The sequence below is a fragment of the Podospora pseudopauciseta genome, chromosome 1 (genome assembly GCF_035222475.1).
Source record: "Podospora pseudopauciseta strain CBS 411.78 chromosome 1, whole genome shotgun sequence".
Lineage (NCBI taxonomy): Eukaryota > Fungi > Ascomycota > Sordariomycetes > Sordariales > Podosporaceae > Podospora > Podospora pseudopauciseta.
In genome coordinates, this window is record NC_085892.1 from 3,238,884 (window position 1) to 3,257,941 (window position 19,058).

Consider the following 19,058-nt stretch of genomic DNA (forward strand, 5'->3'; position numbering starts at 1 on the left):
GTTTGATCAGTGCCGGCCCTGGGGCGACTTCAGTCATGGGCGAGGAGGCCAGAGTGCTGGTTGCCAGAAGGGTGAGGGTCGGGGCGAGGGTGATGAGCTGATGTATAGGGGATTGGTTAGTCAAAGCGCGTGGATTTCGTGACTAGAGTCGGGACATACGTTCGTGGTTGCTGATGTGCCGATTTCTGGCAGGCAAGTGTTGCCAATAGAGATGATGTGCGGTAGGATTGTTGTTAATCCGGCAGATGGTCTGGGTACCTATTCAAGGGACTACTGATACCTCCCTTCGAATACCCCAACACCAGAAGTAATGTCTCAGTTGGTGTCTTGCATGATCTGACAAGACTTTATTAGAGATACACATGTTCTGCGCAACTGCAGCTTTAAGAACCTTCATATTTGGTTTGAGCCATGTCTTGATCAGTTTGTGCCCCGGGGTTCTGGAGAGTATTAGTGTTGAGCACGATACCTACCAACCTACATATCCAGCGAACTGGTTTTCAAGATAACCTTATCTAAAGGATCTTGCCGAAATGGTGTCTCAAGTCATCAGTTGGGCGCATTGTAACTCATGAATGGCCGAGTTAAGAAGCCATTGGCTGTCGATAGGTAACTGGAAGGTGTGAAGAATGAAGCGGTGTCGACTTGTTCATTGGTAGTTACCTCGACCCAAAAAACGTGGGAGTAATTTCAGATATTATGTCTCTCATGGCGAGATTGAAACCAAAAATTACAATCAGAAGGTTATCATTCAATGCAAACAGCTTCAAGTCATTACAATGCTATGTGTGGTTGTTCCTGAAAAGAAGGGTTAGGGTTCACCGTGCTCAACAGCGATGACGTACCTCTCTGTGCTCACTAGCCACAAAGCCGCGAACGCCAACACCTAGCTCTACCCAACAGCGCAACGTGGTCCATGACCTGTCGCCTTGTTTCCATCAAAGTGCATACCATAAAATGCGCCCTGCTCTTATTTCTGTCGTTGCTCTGAGTGCCGTCGTTTCCTGTCAGCTTGTCGTACCCCTCTTGCAGCAAAGAGCGGAAGCAGCCCCGCCGTCACAGCGAACTCTCAACCACAATCAAAAGATCATGGACCCCAACAACAGCCCCGGTCCGGCATTGCCTCCGGACTCCGGAGTTCCGTCGAGGACTGACCCACCTCCGCACTCCGGCGGCGGTGGTGTTATCCTTTCGGATGTGATCGGCCGGGATAGGTCTGTCAACTTATTTGCAGGGTATAGTCACCTCGGCACCTTTCTAGTCCGATAAGATTCACTAACATATCGTGGTATAGCTTCATCAGAGATATTGAATCCACCTCTGTTCGGCTTGATGACCCGTCAAAAAACACAACGGTGCTCGCACCGCTCAACTCTGCGGTGGAGGGCTTACCTCGTAAACCATGGGAAGATCCCAGAGAGTACGGTGCCCTTGGGCCCAATGCTTATGAAGGAGGTGATGGCCATGAGAGGGCACAGAAGAACATTCAGCAGTTTGTGGAGGCTCACCTTATCCCGGTTGGTATCTGGTCCAAGGGCCAGAAGGTGAAGACTCTGCTTGGGGATAGGGAGGTGTGGTGGGAAGAAAGGGAAGACGGGACCCGTGTGGTGCAGCCGGGGGATATTGAGGTTGTTGAGGTTTCGAGCTCTGTTGCGAATGGTGAGGTGTGGATTTTGAAGAAGGTTCGGAATTATGCCTGAAGGGGGGTTTTGGGAATGTGTTTGTATAGATGTTGGTTTTACACAAGCCATCGTTTGATGTCGTCTATGACAGGATAGAATGTTGGCTGAATCGGAGCTCCTGATGTAAGGAAATATATATTCCCTGTATACCTGAATGATACATATCCTCACCAGAGACGCCTCCACATCTGATGGGCTGGCAGACGGGGTGTACCTTGCATTAGACTTGCTGTCACGTGCAGGGCATATCGTCATCCCCCTTATCCGAGGCCGGTGTTTTCCCGGAGTTGTTGGGCTTTATCGATAAGAATGCGACGGAACTTGCCATCCATCCATTCTGCACAGCAGTGGCTAGCAACGCCTCCTTTCTACACTGGTGAAAACACAGCTGTCTCAGACCAGAAGCCCTTGTCTTGGTAGATGACTTCTTGTGGAAGGCCCATATGATCGCAGTGATAGCTGTAAGCTGCCCTGTACGCCCCCGTCCGGTGCTTTTATTGATGATCTAAACCTTTGCATAGAGGCTTCGCGCAGCCGTCCACGATGAATAGCCAGCCCCTGCACCCAGGCCCCGGAGCCGCCTTTGACCGTGAGCGCGACATGGAGGAGCAACGCCATCGTGCCCTCCAACAGGACGAGATTGCCCGACGGGAACGAGAAAGAGAGCGCGACCGTGACCGTGACCGCGACCGTGATCGTGACGACGCTGAGCGCCAGCACCGCGAACCCTACCAGCCCGCTGCCCCCCATCACAGCAGTGCCGGCTCCCTCCCTATCCACCAACCCGTCGCATCCAGAATATCCAACTCCATCACCGGCCCTGGAGGCTTGCTGGCAAACCACAATAATCCTGCCCCCGCTCTGCCAGTTGGTGGACCTCCCGGCCCTGCGCCTAGCTTTGGTGGAGCGCTTCACTCTGCCGAGGCCGGTCGCCCCCCTCAGCATGGCGCCCCCGGAGCTGCCCCAGCCCCTCAGCACCAGATGTTTGGACCTATGGTACATGGACCGAATGGTCCTCCTCCCAACTCCTTGGGTGGTGCCGGTGGAGGGCCGGGACCAGCTGCCATCTTCGGCGGGCCGTTGCAGCAGCAGCAGCAGCAGCAGGAGAATGGGCGGGCGCTGGCGCAAGAAGGGGCCCGCAGCATGCAGCAGCTCCCCTTTGGCCCCGGCGTAAATCCTCCTCATGGCATGACTCCTGGCTCAAATAACATGGGCCAAGGGCAGCAGCCGATCTTGAACGTAGGTGACCTTGCGGTGGTAATGTTGAAACGTTGGCGCTGACTGTGACATCACGGAATAGGATGCGTTGAGCTATCTTGATCAGGTGAAGGTTCAGTTCTCCGAACAGCCCGATGTGTACAACAAATTCTTGGACATTATGAAGGACTTCAAGAGTCAAACGTGGGTGCTCTCTGTTGTGATCTGATTGGTGATGCGAAGAGCAGGTTCACTAACGTGGAGCAGAATCGACACGCCGGGCGTGATCAATAGGGTGTCCGAGCTTTTCGCTGGCCATCCGACGTTAATCCAAGGGTTCAACACCTTCCTCCCTCCTGGCTATCGCATCGAGTGCGGCCTGGAGAACAACCCCAATAGCATCCGCGTGACCACCCCATCCGGGTCCATGATTCACTCGATCGGAGCGCCCCGACCAGCACAACTCGAGCCAGCACCTCCGACATCGAACCCTCCTCAAGGATACATTGGCACCGTGAGACCTGGGCCGTGGCAGCAGGTTTTGCAACACAGCGTGGAAAGTCCCGAGGCTGCCTTCAGTGTCCCGGCCCAGAACGGTCCACCAGGGTTCCCTGGCTCAAGCCAGAGCGCGTCTTTCGAAACTAGCCCGAATCAACCAAGATCAGTGCCGGCGGTTCCCAACGGTTCTGCCCTGAGCCAACCTCCAGTCCCGCGAACAGCACACACTCCAACACCTGGCGCCGGTCCACCAAGTGCAAACGGTTCTGCCGCTCAGCAGGCCAGCATGGAAAAGCGGGGACCCGTCGAGTTCAACCACGCGATCAGTTACGTGAATAAGATCAAGGTACGCGACTTTTTTTCCCCTGTTGCTCCCGTGCGTATTGTTTCCTATTCACCTCGAGTCTCAATGGGGCACCTCAATGGGGAGTCGATGGGTCAAGCAAGCACAGAGTGGATACACTTTTTTCTCTCCCTGGCACAACGCCCATTGACGCCTTCTCTTATTCAGAATCGCTTCCAGGACAAACCCGAAATCTACAAGCAATTCTTGGAGATACTCCAAACGTACCAACGCGAGCAAAAGCCCATCCAAGACGTATATTCGCAAGTCACGACGCTCTTCCACTCGGCCCCCGATCTTCTCGAAGACTTCAAACAATTTCTCCCTGAGTCGGCCGCGCAGACCCGATCCGCCGGTCAGCGACCTGACGAAACGATGCCCATGGCAATCACCACTCCCACGCCCCAGCCCGGCAGTCTCCAGCGCGACGGTCCCAAGATGCCTCCAGTTGGCAATTTTGCGCCACCGGCGAGCGCCGCGAAGGAGACCAAGAAGCGACGCGCCGAGAAACCTGCGACTGCCGCTTCTGCCTCTGTCGCGAACGAACAAGCGCAGTCATCTGCTCTCCGCGGATCATTACCTGCCGCCACGACTGGCAACAAACGGATGAAGGTGACACACAAGCCCAACAATGCCGATGTTGCCTTTATCGAGTCAACTTTGACTCCCACTATGCCCGAGCCTCTCCCGCCCACTCCCATCAACATTTCCCACCAAGACGAGCTTGCTTTTTTCGAGAAAGTCAAGAAGCACATTGGCAACCGAACCGCCAACACAGAATTCCTCAAGCTGATCAATATGTGGAACAACGACCTGATCGACACACCTACCTTGGTCTACAAGGCGAACCAGTTTATGGGCGGCAATCCCGAGTTGCTTGCCAGTCTGCGGGCTATCCTCAGGTACGACGACGCCACAGATGATTTCGTCGAGAACAAACCCGAGCCACCCACGGGCAAGGTTTCCCTGAGCAATTGTCGCGGCTTCGGCCCGAGCTACCGACTCCTCCCTAGAAGGGAACGGCTCAAGCCTTGCACCGGCCGCGACGAGCTCTGCCAATCGGTTCTCAATGATGAGTGGGCGTCACACCCGACCTGGGCCTCCGAAGACTCCGGTTTTGTTGCCCACAGAAAGAATGCGTATGAGGAAGGTCTCCACCGTATCGAGGAGGAGCGCCATGACTACGACTTCTTCATCGAGGCCAACCAGAAGTGCATCCAGCTCTTGGAGCCCATTGCTCACAGCATGCTCAACATGCCGGCGTCAGAAAGACACAACTTCACCATGCCTGTAGGACTCGGAGGGCAGAGTACTTCGATCTACAAGAGGGTGTTGAAGAAGATTTACGGCCCGGAGAAGGGCTGCGAAGTTGCCAACGACTTGTTCCGAAACCCCTACGCCGTTGTACCTATTGTGTTGGCGCGTTTGAAGCAGAAGGACGAGGAGTGGCGATTTACGCAAAGAGAATGGGAGAAAGTGTGGCAGAACCAGACCGAGGCTATGCACCTCAAGAGTTTGGACCACATGGGTATCCAAGTCAAGATCAGCGACAAGCGCAGCCTCTCTGCCAAACATCTCGTCGACAGTATCAAGACCAAGCACGAAGAACAACGCCGTATCCGTCTTGCAAAGGGTCAAACCGCACGATACCAGTTTCTCTACAAGCTGGAAGACCAGGGTGTTCTCCTCGATTTACTTCGCCTTATGGTGGTCTACGTCAATAGCAATGGCGGACACAGCGGCGTGGAGAAGAGAAGGATCATCGAGTTCTTCGAGAAGTTTATTCCCACCTTCTTTGACATTCCCGACGAGAAGTTCCAGGAAAGAATCAACGATATCGAGGTGGAGTCCGCGGAAGAGGATGAGGATGACGGTACTCCTCTGGAGCTCACCAATGGCCGCAGTCGTCGAAATGGCAAGAAGTCCGACCTCCTTCGCGGCGTCTTGGATCCTGGCCGCAACGGCAGTCGTAGCAGAGGGCAGAAGGAGGGCAGTGCCGCCTCGGGCAGCAAGGAGACAACACCTGACGTTGGATCTGCGAACGAGGAAGAGATGCCTGACGCCCCAGAGGATGGCTCCGTTCCTGAGGTGTCGAATGGCCGCTGGCTTCCCACGATCCCACGACCTGCCATTGTCGATAAAAGCAAGGGTGATCCAGCGAATGACCTGGTCGATGTGGACGGCGAGTTGAAGGCAGACGCTCCATTCACCCGATCGGTCTACAACTTCTACTGCAACCAGACCATCTATGTCTTCTTCACCATCTTCACGACGTTATACAAGCGATTGTTGGATGTCAAGGAGAGCAGAGCGAGCGTTTTCGAGGAGATTGAGCGTGAGCAGGCTGAGAAGCCAGCCAAGACCTTGGGCACAGTCAACGGTGGCTTGAAGTTCTTTGACCCCACTAACCCAGAGTCCTTCTGGCCAAAGACTGTCCAACTGATTGAGGACTACATTGGTGGTGAGGTTGATGAGAACCGGTACCAGGATGTGTTGCGCCACTACTACCTCAAGCGGGGGTGGAAGTTGTACACCATTCAGGATGTCCTCAAGTCTCTGTGCCGTCTTGCGCTCCAGTGCAATAACCCGGACGCAAAAGGTGAGAAGGCCAAGGAACTAGTCAAGGCCTTCCTTGACAGCCGGGCGCAAAGCGAGACGAGTTTCCAGAATGAGATCAGCATGCGCAAGTTTGCCGAAAAGTGCATCAAGGATGGGGAGATGTTTGTCATTAGCTGGGTATGTTTCCCCTTCCGTGCCTAGTGTTTTTTCTTTATTTCACATCAGCTAACCCGTTTTTCCAGAACCCCAAGGGTAAATTCGCCACCACCCGCTGGCTCCAAAAGGACGAGACAACGTTTTACACGGACGAGATGGAGCGAGTGCAGCAGTGGCAGTACTACATCTCGTCGTACATCCGGATCGAGAACACGGAAGGGATCCCGCGGTCTCGGCTGCAAAAGGTGTTGCTAGAGCGGAACCTGCCCTCGGACGCTAAGGACTCCTCTGACGATGGTTTCTCGCCCAAGCCGCTGGTGTACTCTGAGAACCTGATTGTCCGGACCTGCCTCAACTCTTACAAGATGGTGTTTGAGCAGGGCACTAGTGACTGCGCCGTCTACAGTACCGATTCGGCCAGGGAGGTTGAGGTGGACGGGGACGAGGACGCGGCACAGGCGATGTTTTCGGCGGAGTTGAGGGGGGAGAAGATCAAGGAGAGGTTGTTGATTAATAACCAGTGGATGAAGGGGCATAGTCATGATGAGGTGCAGAGGTCGAAGGATGATTTTCAGAGGTGGATGGATGGGGTTGTTGGGGGGGTGGATGGAGGGGAGGGACAGGGGCAGGATGTGGCTATGGAGGGTTGAGAGGGGGGGAAGGATATGGGTATGAACGGATGGAACTGAATGGGCTTATGGAGTTGGGCGCATTTGTTCTTTCCCTTTGAGCAGATTTCACTTTTTTTTTTTTCTTTCCGAGAGGGTAAAAGAACGATATCCTGGGTGTTTTATGTTCCTTTTATACAAGAATACCTTAGTCGAGCGCCCTTTTTTACTTTTGCACATAAGTTTGTTGTTGAGCTACCCGGTTCGGTTCACTTGTTGATACGATGGCGGGGAGGATGGGGGTTGTTTTTGGTGTGAGTTGGTATGTGACTATGGTTAGGAGGGTAGAGAAGTTGGAGAGGCAGAAACAAGAGCTTATAACTATGGAGTTTTTTGATGAAAATGATGGTGATTTGGGAGGGAGGGGAGAATTTGGCAGGTGAGGCGGGCGGGCGTTTGATATCTGTGATTAGACTTGACTGACGGCCTTGATCTTGGGGGCTCTCCTATCTTTGTTTTTCTGTTCCTTGGAAGGGGTGGTGGTTATCTTTTGGGGGGGGTGTGAATTTTGCTAACTTTGCTTAGCCGGTTTATAGGGGAATTCTTATATGATTCTGGGTGTGTTTTTGGCAATGTGTTAATGTGATGTGTGTACCTGCTCTTGAAGTCACACATAGTTTTGGTTTTTATCATGTCCAGAGTGGTAGAACCTGGATGTGATGGTTTTGGTGGTCTGGGAGAGGTGGTGGGTGACTGCTGGGTTGGATGGGGGAGTTGGTGTTTTGGCGATGTGGGTACTGTCTTGAGCCCGGGTGATGGACGTGCTAGGGCACCTTACCTCGGACGATAGTTCCGGCAATCGTGTGAGAGAAAGTCTAGAACATTCACCGGTCGGTATTAACTTGGGGCGTCATAGCCGCGTTGTGGCGGCCATGTGGGCTCTGGAAAAAGAAGTCATTTATTTTTTCTTGTTGAGGAGGTAACTACCGGTAGGGTAAATCCTTCTTGCTCTCATTTATCACGACCATTGGCATGACATCGTTACGGGGTTGTTGAATGTGTGATCCGGGAAAGTGAGGGTATAGAAGGGAGTTTTAAGACTGTTGTGTGAGGTCATTTACGGGCCAGAATTTTCATGAAGCATCTGGGAACAGAAACGTGGCGATATCTTTTGCTAGTCTTCTCTTTGTCGAGACTCAGAGGAGCAACGAGAGAGGTGCGGTAAAGTACCGGGTGACGTTGCCGGAGGGGGGAAGGTGGGTGGTAGTAGTAACGGTGATTTGTGGGGAGGTGAGTGGGGGGGTGAATACGATATAAGGTAGGGGTTCAGGGGTATTTAGTTGAGGTACAGGTCTGTGTGTGGAGATTGATTCGAGTGTGATAGAGGAAAAAAGCGTTGAAGATGTTCAGAGTGGGTAGTGTAAGGTAGAGAGAAGAAATAATGTATGGTGATTTGTTGCGGATAGGTAGCTGAGTCTGGCGAAGAGAGCGAGCGTGACGATATTCATTGCAAAAAGACAAAATGAAGAGGTTAAGCAGATAGCCCGATATGAGCAAAAAGAATGGCTTCCCGCATTCCATCGACTAATTGATACACAAAGACCCAACAACGCCCCCTGAATTCAACTTTTTCACCCGCACCGCCTGACCACCCCTTTTCCACCCCCCCCCTTTTTTTTTTTTTTTTTTTTTTTTTTTTTTTTTTTTATTTTCAGCACCAGCAACCCTCGCTGTGTTCTCTATGCCTGAGGCCTGACAGTGATAACAGGATACGTAGGAATCGGCACCGGCACAAGCCTGATGCTCGTGCTGACCGGCGGCCTGCAAGGAGGAGCAGTGAATGTAGGCCACGGCTTGCAGTCAGGGAAGCATCTGTTTTCTTGATCAGTCTCTTCATTTCCACCGGCAGGATACAAGGAAGAGGGAGAGGGGATCTTACCCGCCATACATCATCCCACACTCATTGATGTAATCAGCACAAACCGTCATTCCGCTCCCGTTGCAAGTCGAGGGCTTGGCAGTGGATGTCGGGATCTTGGTCGTCACGGGCTTGGGGGTAGTGGTCGGCTTAGGAGTAGTGGTAGGCTTCTTGGAGGTGGAGGTGGGCTTCTTGGAAGTGGTGGTAGCCTTGGCAGTGGTGGTGGTCTTCTTGGTGGTGGTAGTCGCCTTCCTGGTGGAGGTCGTCAAGGTGCGCTTGGAAGTTGTGCTGGTTGTCTTCTTGGTGGTAGCAGAGGGAGTCAACTGGACCACCTTGGTTGTGACAACAGTGGAGGTGGCCGGGCAAGCGGGCGGCTTGGGCTTCTGGTCGGCCTTGCAGACGTTGTAGCAGCTATTATGCTGTTAATGACTTGCTGACTTGAAAGAAGGAAAAAGAGGCAAAAATACCCGCCGTATTTGACACCACAAGCATTCAGGGCGTCAAAGCAGATGATCCCGTCCACACAAGGCTCCTCATCGGGCACATCAACAGGGGCTGCTACCGCCAACCCTCCCAAGACAACAAGAGAAGAAAACACTGTCGTCAGCTGCATGGTGATGATGGGGTCAAGTAAGACAGCGGAGGCGTTCCAAGAGTCTAAGAAAGGAAGGTGAAGCGCAAGAAGTAAGGGGAATACGTGCTTGGGTTGACAGATGGCGTGGGACAAGACCAGACATATACGCTTATGCTGCACACACACGTAGGGCACTCAGACACCCCCCCCCATCCACAAGCCAGGATCTGGTTATAGAAACCTCAGCTTGCCAGCAAGCCAAGCAAGCAGCTGGAATGTAACCATGGGCCATCTGTTGTTTCTCGTGTTTTCATAAGCCCATAAACCTGCAACGGCCGGGTCTACTACCTTAGCTACGCTAGCTCAGATAGGAGTGTATAAAGAAGAGTAGCATGCTCGGTATTGACAATGGGATTCTTCCAGCCACTTGACATCAATCGTTGGTAGAGATTCATGCTAATACAGTGTCAAACGAGACGCCACAGAATGGAAGCCAAGCCGGATAGGTCTTAGAATCCAAGACAGAAAAGGGTAATTGAAGGACTGATATTCCGACTTACATACTTTTGAACTTGGATGTAGGGAGTAGCGAGTTAAAATCTTTGAAAAGGTAGGGTTGCGTACAATGTCTTAGCCTGCGTAAGTAATAGCCTAAGGTAAGCCGATCCCCCCCGGATTTTCGGAGCGGTTGAAAGGGGAACCATTCTTCTCCCACACCAAAAGCTCAACCCGCAAAAAAGTTCAGAACTAGAAGCATCCCTTCGGAATTGGCCCGCATGGACATTTTAAGGGAAACAGCAGCGCAGACAGCAAGGAAAACTCTCCGTCGTCCCAAGACAGGCACCATTGCAACCCAGTGTAAGGGTCCTTGCTCGGACATCAGAGGACCATTCCTCTGCCCTGCTGCCATGCGGGTGACATCCATTCACAACCGTCTCCCATGTTCCGGCAGTCTGCATGTTGCAGCCGTCGGGGGAGACTTGGACCGTAGCTCTTGGCATTGAACCTCGATGGCGTGTAGACTTACACATGTCCATACCGGACCGGCTTCGGTTCGCGTGTAGAATGTTCCCGTGGTTGGAGCAACCAAGGAGAACATGGCGAGTGTCCTTGTTCCTGAAATAGCTGTACGTCGCCCGCTCGACGGCTCTGTCCGGCACGAACTCCTGCTGCAACACAAACTTAATATCGACTGGCCGTCTGTGGTCCCACTGAGTCCTTCAACGAGAAGAATGAAGAGAAGCAAAAGGTCAGGAGAAACGTTGCGGCTGCGGTTGTCGACGGCTTCGTACGGACGGAGGGCGTGTATCCTATCTCAAAAATTAGTCCATGGGCGGTTCTCGTTAATTGTTTGTGCATCCGCGCGGCTGTCGGGTCCGTGAGTCGAAGAGGAAGGAGGCATTGTCAAACTCGGCGTGGGGTGGTGCTGTCTTGCTTGTCTGCCATGTGGTTTGACATCCATAGTCTGGGGAAAAACAACCGGGGAATATCTAAGCCACTGGCCCACGCTGGTGGGCTGTAAGTGTGTCTAACGGACATGAGGTCAGAAGTTGAAAACAATCTTTCTAGAACCGATGGAAGCCACCTGAAGAAGCCAAGTGTACCTGCCTCGCCTTAGGGGGCAATCTCGCCTTCATCTCCTGCCGCGGTACAAAAAGGAAGGCGACAGGAAGAAAGGGTTCGGTCAGCGTTCGCAGCAGAGAGGCAACACAAGCCGCAATGTACAGTCATCTGCCGACCTGCCGTTAGGGTTCTCGTCCAAGCATTTCGCTTCAGCATCCTCACATTTTCCTCCTAATTGCTTTCTGCGCGGATAGATGAGCCGATGAAGCCTTCAACCAGGTGTTTGGAGCTTCTAAAAATAATCCCCAAAGGAAAAAGAAAAACAAAGCAGAAAACAATTTAATCAATTCCCATTTCTTGCGGGGGGGGGGGGCGAAGGGGCAAGGGAAAGAAAGGCTCTGGAAGAAACAAGATCGCCCAGAGATAGCGGTTGAATTGGCCAACGTCGTCGCTCAATTTGGCTTAATTGACTCCGGCAGTATGCCAAGGACGCATTGGCAATATCTAAGTCGGTACAACGAGCAAACAAAACGCGTGACGGTGACGTGTGGGGTTGTGCTTGCCATTTTATGTGTGCGAGGGTGCGTGTGTGTGTGTGTATGTGTGTGTGTGTGTGGGTAGTAGGAGGCAAGATCATCACGAGAGGGCAGCAGGACATGAGATAATGGCAAGGATGAGGGGTGTTGAGTGTGGTGGTGGAAGAGACGAAATTTCTGGTGATGATGTGATCAGTGAGGTGAAGACGACAGCGATACACAGACAAGTATATAAGACGACGCCACCGCTGGCATTGAACCGATATTATCACCATCACCATCACCAGCTCCAATAGCTTCATCAGACTTGAGTATTAGCTCCCTCCTCATTTCTTCAAGCCACATCTTTATCAGCACAGGGCCTCACCACCGGAGCCTCACCTAAACATCACCAAAAATGAAGTTCCAGGCCATCCTCATCGCCACCCTCTCGGCCACCGGCCTCGCCTCCCCCGTCCCCGAGCCTCAAGCCAAGCCCAAGTTCGTCCAGGCTTACACCCTCCGTCTCTCCTCGTAAGTTTCTTCACTTGATGAGCCTCCTACCCACCCCTTAACACAATTAACTTCCGATAACGACCCATATCCCTCTCTTTCACGCTCCCCCATCACCCCCAGTATGCCACCCCCTTAGCTAACCCCCCCAGGCGCACCCCCTCTCTAGACGGAAAACCCCTAACCCTCTCCAACACAACCCTCGGCATCTTCCCCTCCTCCCCCTCCACCCCCCTCTTCTACCCCATCCGCAACCCCCAAACCAACCTCCTCGAGCTGCACTCCCCCCAAACCTCCTCCGCCCTCGCCCTAGTAGGCACCCACGGCCTCCTCTCCCTCTCCGCCCTCCCGAACCCGGCCTCCGTCACCGTCCCCACCGGCACGACCCTCGACTGGCAAAACTTTGACCTCTCCGACGACGCCTCCGCCGGCTCCCTCACCTACGCAGGCAGCACCAAGGACGGCTCCTGGGTCGCCTTCCCCGTCGGAAAGGGTCAGGCGGGCGAGTGGGCCGTCAAGTGGAAGGACGTCACCGCCACCACGACCCAGAACTACATCCCCGTCAAGGTTGTCTACGAGGTTGTCGAGGGGTTCCACATTACTGCTTAGATGTATATATCAGAGTTAAAAAAGAAAAAAGAAAAAAAACAAAAGGGGGGGGGAGGGGGGGCCGGTTAGCTTGCCAAGAGGATGATGAATGAAAGTTGGTGTTGTTTTGTTTATTTAGGGACCCAGCTGGGAAGGGGGAAAAAAGGAGGGGGGAAAAAGCTGTTTTGATATTGATGTTTTCTTACTACTTCTTTCCTTTCCATAACTTGAATCAAAAGATTGATCATCTTGGAGGAAAAAACCCATCGTTTCCGTATTTCATGACTGCATTACCCCTGAAACAAAAACAAAAAACAAAACGAAAACCTATCAAAGAGTTGAACAAGAAAGCATTTCCATTGCTGTTACTCTGACAAAGTGAAACTCCAACCATGCAGGAGACAAAGGTACAAGTTTACATATGTCTAGTTAGAAAAAAAGCATGTCCCCGACTAAACCCTTTCTGCGGACTAGACAAAAAAGAACCACGCACCACCCACCCAGGTCGTTCTTTTATTTTTCATATCCCAAACTCCCGTTTCTACATCACCACCTCTTCCCGCTCTCCCGTTACCCCCAAACCACATTAAATTTAAAAAGCCATCTGCTTCTTGATGGACTGGATGGCCTGGCCGGGGTTGAGACCCTTGGGGCATGTCCTTGTGCAGTTGAGAATGGTGTGGCAGCGGTACAAGCTCATCGAGTTGTTAAGGGCATCCTGGCGCTGGAGCGTCTTCTCGTCACGGGAATCGACAAGCCATCTGTAGGACTGGAGAAGGATGGCGGGGCCGAGGTACTCCTCCGAGTTCCACCAGTATGAAGGGCACGAGGTCGAGCAGCACGCGCAGAGAATGCACTCGTAAAGACCGTCGAGCTTCTTGCGGTCCGCCTTGGTCTGTCTGTACTCCCTTCCCTGTTTATCGTGTCAGTCGTCGTCTGCCGGAACACTCGGGGACATCTCATATATCGCGGGCAGCCTTACATCTGGGGCAGGGGTATCTCTTTGCAGGTAGGGCTTAATGGACTTGTACTGCTTGTAGAACTGGGTGAGATCGGGAACGAGATCCTTGACGACGTAGGTGTGCGGCAGAGGGTAGATCTTCATGTCGGCCTTGTCCTCGTTGGGGATACGGCCTGTCGCGTATATATCAGCATCCACATGCGCTTTCTCAAAATCCTTGTTTGCTCCTCAGCCCCTCCTCCTCCTCCTCCCACCCACCCCCACCATATCTCAACTTCAAGGACTTGGACATACACAAGCAAGCCAGGGTGTTGGTGCCGTTGATGTTCATGGCGCAAGAGCCGCAGATACCCTCTCTGCAGCTGCGGCGAAAGGTGAGGGTAGGGTCGATCTCGTTCTTGATGCGGATGAGGGCGTCGAGAACCATGGGGCCGGTCTTGTTGAGATCGAGGGTGTAGGACTGCATCTTGGGCTTCTCGGAGGGCTGGTCGGGGTTCCAGCGGTAGATCTGGAAGGTCTTGAGGTTGGCCTGCTCGGAAGCCGTGTTGTTCTGCTGGGCGGCGTCGGCGAGCTGGGCCATGCCGCGGAAGGCAGACGGGGCGGCGGCGGCCATGCGAAGCGAAGGCCTCGCGGCGGCGGCGCCCAAGAGAGCAGAAGCGGTAGAGCGGAGAGCGGCCATTGTCGTCGACGTCGGCTTCGGGGTGGCTGTGGTGGTGGTGCTAGGACCGGGTATCAAGTATCAAGGGGACAGAAATAAGGAAAAAAGGCCTCGGAAAAGGCAACAGCAACGGCTGTGGTTGAAGTTGGTGGTGGCACTGAATTGGTAGTAGAGGGTCATCAATCTTCACATTCGGTTTCCCGGAACACCTCGGCAAATTCTGACCAATCGTTGCCACCGAATTTCAATTGAAGCAACCGCGTCCACTGCCGTCCACGCCCGAGGACTCGCCCAAAGGAGCATAGTTGCTTATGTAACGCCCGTTTTGCAACTGTTTGAACTCTTTAAACTTTTGGGCGGCTCCAATTGCCACGGCCGAAAACGTCACTGCTTTCCGCGATCTGTCCAGCCCACGTCCCGATCTGGATGACTGGACAATGACGGCTCGAACAGCACATTCAGATCAAAATTTCCGACTGTTGAGTTGCGCCACTTGCATAAGAGCTGTATGGCCCCTGCGTGAGTCCATATGGCAGTTGTATGAGAAGTCATGAAGATATCGTGAGATAGTCCCACCCATTAGGACCACATACCTAAACTCATATGCAATGAGATGATATACACCCAACAAAGACAAAAGGACAAAAACATACCCTGCATCAGTCCTTCCACTTCTCCTCTCCAGGATCCCACCCCAAAACTTCCGGCTCAATATTCAAACTTTTCAACATCATGAGCATCGTAAAGCCCTCCGTATCATCCCCCTCCTCCCCTTTTTGATCATCCTCTTCACAATCCTCCCCCTCAAGCTCACCCCTGTAACCCTCCCTCTCCTCCTCCTCCTCCCCTCCCACCCCCTTTTTATCCTCCCCATCCCAATCCCCAAACCTCCTCTTCCTACTCTCCCTCCAAGCCCCCCCGCCCCCCATCCCATCCACCCTCCCCTTGACAACCTCAAACAACTCCTCCGCCGCCAACCTACTCGCCCCCTTCCACTTCCCAACCAACTCGCTCAGCTCAGCATCAACCTCCTCCCCAGGCCTCTTCCTCCGAGACGCCTCCTCAATTCTCTTAGCCTGCCTCACCTGCTCAAGCTCCTTCTCCACCTTCTTCATCTGTGCATCCAACTCCCTATGAGAGCGCTGGATTCGTTGCAATAATTCATCTCCCTCATTAGTAGACCTAGCAGTGTCCTGCTGCCGCTGCTTAAACGGCAAAGGCGTCGACACGGACTTGAAGCTTTTCTGGAGAAGTAAAGGTCTCCGGGCGGCAGCGCTGTTCGTCCCCAGCCTAAGCGGTGACGGATTGCCTGGTCGCGAGGGGGTTGCTGGGATTGATGATGATGTTGGTGGGCGAGACAAGCTGTTGATAGAGCGGCGAGACAGACTTGGCGATGCTTGTGTCGGGGTCGCATTGCTGGTGGTTGTGGATGGACTCTGCCGGTTGATCATTGGTGATCTGAACGGCTTCTTAAGAGTCACATTCGCGGCGTCCACGCGTCGGCGTTTGGCCGAGGGGATGTTGGGGGTGTTTTGTGATGAGGCCATTGTAAGTTGATAAAAGAGTCGTTATTGGTCGTGATGCATTGTTCACTGTCGAGATGAGGCCGATCTTGACGGGTTGTTCGAAGTGTTGAGTTGTGTGATGTAAGCAGAAAGATGTAAACTACTGGAGAGTTTGAACTTGGTAGGTGCTCAAGCACCGGGAAGGAGGCTTGATGACTGCCTCTCAGCCACGAAAATTGCCAGTTGTAGGAAAGCTAAATGAAATGGTCAGCATCGAGCTGGGATTGAGAAATGTCAACCCAAGAAGTGAGGATGGAATGGCTGGGACTTTGAAGCACACACCATCAAGATCACAAGTAACCCTAACCCTATCCAACCCTCGCCATCACCCCTCGACGACTTGCTCTCTTCGTCTGATCTTCAAGCTCCCAGGGACAAGCAGCAATATCTCATACTTCTTTGTCATGTTAAGATTCCAAGAAGCGTGATCATAGTTGAGATTCAATGCTGTCAGCACAAGTACCTGAGATTATTATATCTGCCCCCCATTCACCACCCATCGACGACGACAACAACTCATCTCAACCAAGTTCCCCCCAAATAATCATTGCAGGCTCTCTTGATATTTACATCCATCAAGAGGCACACAGTCCCAGCATAACAAAACGACTTTGAAAAAGAAAACCAAACTTGGAGGGGTGAATAAGGTAAGAGAAAAGACAAAAAGTGAGCTCGAACGTGCGCCCTCCAGGTAGATACTTGAATGCCCAGATGGTTTTGGGCGCGACCCCCTTATCGCTGATCCATCTGGTCAACGGGTAGATTTTTAACGTCTCATTCGGTCACTTGGTGACGGAAGGTGCGGCCGAAACCTTTGTATAAATACCGTGGTGGAAGGAAGGAGTGGCCGGATGTGTGTAAGGAAGGAGCGGCTGGTTAGTGTACAAGGAAAGAGCGAGTGAGTTATGGGCAATTTAAAGAAGTAACATGAGTAGGAACTCCGAGTGAGATGTGTGACTGAGGAAGAGCAACTTCAGTGGGATTGAGAATAGCCAGACAATACAGGGTGAGAGCGTTTCGGTTATCGTGACGAAACACCCACATGTAGCCAGCCTCATTGCATATATTCTAGAAGCTAACTATCCTGACAAACCTCATTACTGTGGCCATTTCCCGAGTGTGCTAATTACATTACCTCTCCAAAGTGGTCACCACTCAATACCCCTGAGCCTCAACAACCCCATACCTCACCAACCCCAACACAGCCCCAAAGATACACGCTACCGGCGGCTCAACCCCAAACCAAGCACCACCCACGTAGCTTCCCGCCGTAACAACCACCCACCAAGGATCATCCGCCAAACTCTTCCCCTGACTGAACCCCTCATCAATCCACCCAATCTGCCACAGTCTATACACGGCCGTGTAAATCAGCCCAACAGCAGCAGCATTCACACCCCTCAACGAGCTCTTCACCCACCTCCACCCCCTAATCGCACTCCAAAGACCCATGGTCCCATGAACAGTCCACAACCCAGGCAAGAAGATCGCCAAGAAACCCAAAAGCCCTCCCAGCACCCCAGAATACCCCCCATTAATCGCCGTGAGGGTACCCAAGTAAACAGCAAAGTTGAAATTCGGCCCCGGAAACCCCTGGATAAGCGCCAGCCCAATCAAGAAGTCTCTAGGGGAAACCCAATTCTCCGCAACGATATACTCCCTCAACAGCGGGATAACCACCGGCCCGCCCCCAAAAATAATCGTACCCGCCAGGTAGAGGTTGCTAAACAGCCTATACAGCAACGGGTTTGCCGGGATGAGGCCACGAGTGAGCATAACCGCGACAAACGACGCCAGAAAAGCCACAATCAGCGCCAGCCCTGACTTCCAGGACATGACGCTGATCTGGTGGCTCCTCGGCACAACCCTCTCCTCTGCCTCTTCCTCCTCCCGTCTGAGCTGCTGTTGCGACTGCCCGTCCGCATTGTCACCCCCAGTTGAAACCCTCTCCCTGGTCCCCTTCCCATCCTCCTCCCTTACAACCTCCCTCTCGGCCCCCGAACCCCCCGGCACTCGTTGCTCCCTCAATTCCACCTCCCTCTCCTCATCTCTGACCTTCCCCTTCTTCACCTTGCTCACAACCCACAAAACCGGCCCATGCAACCACCTAAAATCCCACACCACAGCCACCACCCCCGCCGCCAGCATCAAAACGGGAAAGTACCATAGAGCATTGTACAACAACCCGGCCGCCGCGCCCAAATAAACCAACAACCTCGTCAGCTTGTCCGTAATAGCCTTTTGCGCCAATTGCACAGCCGCCAGAGCAATAATCCCAACAGTAGCCGCGTTGAGGCCAGATAGCAACGCATAAACCGCACCGGGAAGTGTTTCTCCAACGTTGGAGATACCAATCGCAAGACCAAACATCCCCAACGCACCGGGGAGCGACCAGAGGAAGAAGGAGAGGACGGCTGGGGGGAAACCGAGGCGGAGGAGGTTGATGCAGTAGTGCATTTTTGTCGAGCCGGGGCCGGAGAAGGCTTGGCAGATGGAGAAAAGCTCTTGGTACTATTCACAAACCAAAACATTAACAATGACTATCTTAAGGGAAAAGGGGGCGGAATGGGACGTACGACTGTCTCGTCGATCCAGGAGAGTTTGGAGACGTATTTATCGTGGAACTATTGTCGTTGTTAGTTTATATCTATGATATGGAAATGAGGGGAGGCTTGTAAGGGGTGAAAAGAGGGAAACATACAATCTTGAAATGCACCGGCGGGCCACCAAAAGAGGTGAACCCCATGTACCAGTTCTCCTTGAAAGAAGTCCACATCCGAGGGCCGATCTCGTCGAGGTTGACAAAGTCCTTGAGACGCCATGTTGTTGGGTCCCAGCGGTGGGATTTGAGGCCCATTTTGGGTGGTTGTTGCTGTGTCGGTGTGGTGGTGATGGTGTTGAATGCGTGTAAGTCAGCGCGTGTAAGTGCCTTCCCGAATGATCAACCCCTCCAAAACACCAACACTTTCCCTGTCAAAGAGTGTGAGAAGGTCTGGTGAAAATTAATGTTGATACCCGAGCTGCTCACTCAAATATATACCCCCCCGTCTTCAACTCCCTTGTTGATCGCCGACCATCAAAGCGAACAAACACAGCAGGCTACCCCCCCACCCCCCCATCCCCATGTCCCAGATTCCCCTTCCCGTGCGCCAAGCATCGG

General features: G+C 52.9%; 8 protein-coding genes across 8 annotated transcripts; 3 read left to right on the top strand and 5 right to left on the bottom strand.

Annotated features, from left to right (window-relative positions):
• Window positions 1-860: 860 nt before the first annotated feature.
• Window positions 861-1,891, top strand: QC763_108900 (uncharacterized protein). Its single transcript, XM_062907477.1, has 2 exons — window positions 861-1,235; window positions 1,295-1,891. Exons 1-2 carry the CDS (start codon window positions 958-960, stop codon window positions 1,698-1,700), a joined length of 684 nt encoding a protein of 227 aa, XP_062770429.1. The 5' UTR covers window positions 861-957; the 3' UTR covers window positions 1,701-1,891.
• Window positions 1,892-2,029: 138 nt separating this feature from the next.
• On the top strand, window positions 2,030-7,583 carry SIN3 (Transcriptional regulatory protein sin3). Its single transcript, XM_062907478.1, has 5 exons — window positions 2,030-2,143; window positions 2,204-2,921; window positions 2,983-3,083; window positions 3,147-6,456; window positions 6,522-7,583. Exons 2-5 carry the CDS (start codon window positions 2,226-2,228, stop codon window positions 7,083-7,085), a joined length of 4,671 nt encoding a protein of 1,556 aa, XP_062770430.1. The 5' UTR covers window positions 2,030-2,143; window positions 2,204-2,225; the 3' UTR covers window positions 7,086-7,583.
• Window positions 7,584-8,776: 1,193 nt separating this feature from the next.
• Window positions 8,777-9,574, bottom strand: QC763_108912 (uncharacterized protein; the record flags this gene model as incomplete). The annotated part of the gene is made up of 3 exons (XM_062907479.1): window positions 8,777-8,915; window positions 8,983-9,372; window positions 9,429-9,574. The coding sequence occupies 3 exons, from the start codon at window positions 9,572-9,574 to the stop codon at window positions 8,783-8,785; spliced, it is 669 nt and encodes a 222-aa protein (XP_062770431.1). The 3' UTR covers window positions 8,777-8,782.
• Window positions 9,575-9,888: 314 nt separating this feature from the next.
• Window positions 9,889-10,239, bottom strand: QC763_0010720 (uncharacterized protein; the record flags this gene model as incomplete). The annotated part of the gene is made up of 2 exons (XM_062905216.1): window positions 9,889-9,991; window positions 10,160-10,239. 2 exons carry the CDS (start codon window positions 10,237-10,239, stop codon window positions 9,889-9,891), a joined length of 183 nt encoding a protein of 60 aa, XP_062770432.1.
• Window positions 10,240-11,231: 992 nt separating this feature from the next.
• QC763_108915 (uncharacterized protein) lies at window positions 11,232-12,859 on the top strand. The gene is made up of 2 exons (XM_062907480.1): window positions 11,232-12,147; window positions 12,279-12,859. Exons 1-2 carry the CDS (start codon window positions 12,032-12,034, stop codon window positions 12,733-12,735), a joined length of 573 nt encoding a protein of 190 aa, XP_062770433.1. The 5' UTR covers window positions 11,232-12,031; the 3' UTR covers window positions 12,736-12,859.
• Window positions 12,860-12,917: 58 nt separating this feature from the next.
• On the bottom strand, window positions 12,918-14,354 carry SDH2 (succinate dehydrogenase complex, subunit B; the record flags this gene model as incomplete). The annotated part of the gene is made up of 3 exons (XM_062907481.1): window positions 12,918-13,627; window positions 13,697-13,848; window positions 13,970-14,354. 3 exons carry the CDS (start codon window positions 14,352-14,354, stop codon window positions 13,307-13,309), a joined length of 858 nt encoding a protein of 285 aa, XP_062770434.1. The 3' UTR covers window positions 12,918-13,306.
• A 638-nt stretch (window positions 14,355-14,992) lies between these two features.
• Window positions 14,993-15,880, bottom strand: QC763_108940 (uncharacterized protein; the record flags this gene model as incomplete). The annotated part of the gene is made up of 1 exon (XM_062907482.1): window positions 14,993-15,880. One exon carries the CDS (start codon window positions 15,878-15,880, stop codon window positions 14,993-14,995), a length of 888 nt encoding a protein of 295 aa, XP_062770435.1.
• A 962-nt stretch (window positions 15,881-16,842) lies between these two features.
• QC763_108950 (uncharacterized protein) lies at window positions 16,843-18,982 on the bottom strand. The gene is made up of 3 exons (XM_062907483.1): window positions 18,600-18,982; window positions 18,475-18,522; window positions 16,843-18,409 (listed from the first exon to the last, which is right to left on the bottom strand). The coding sequence occupies exons 1-3, from the start codon at window positions 18,753-18,755 to the stop codon at window positions 17,054-17,056; spliced, it is 1,560 nt and encodes a 519-aa protein (XP_062770436.1). The 5' UTR covers window positions 18,756-18,982; the 3' UTR covers window positions 16,843-17,053.
• Between the last annotated feature and the right edge of the window lie 76 nt (window positions 18,983-19,058).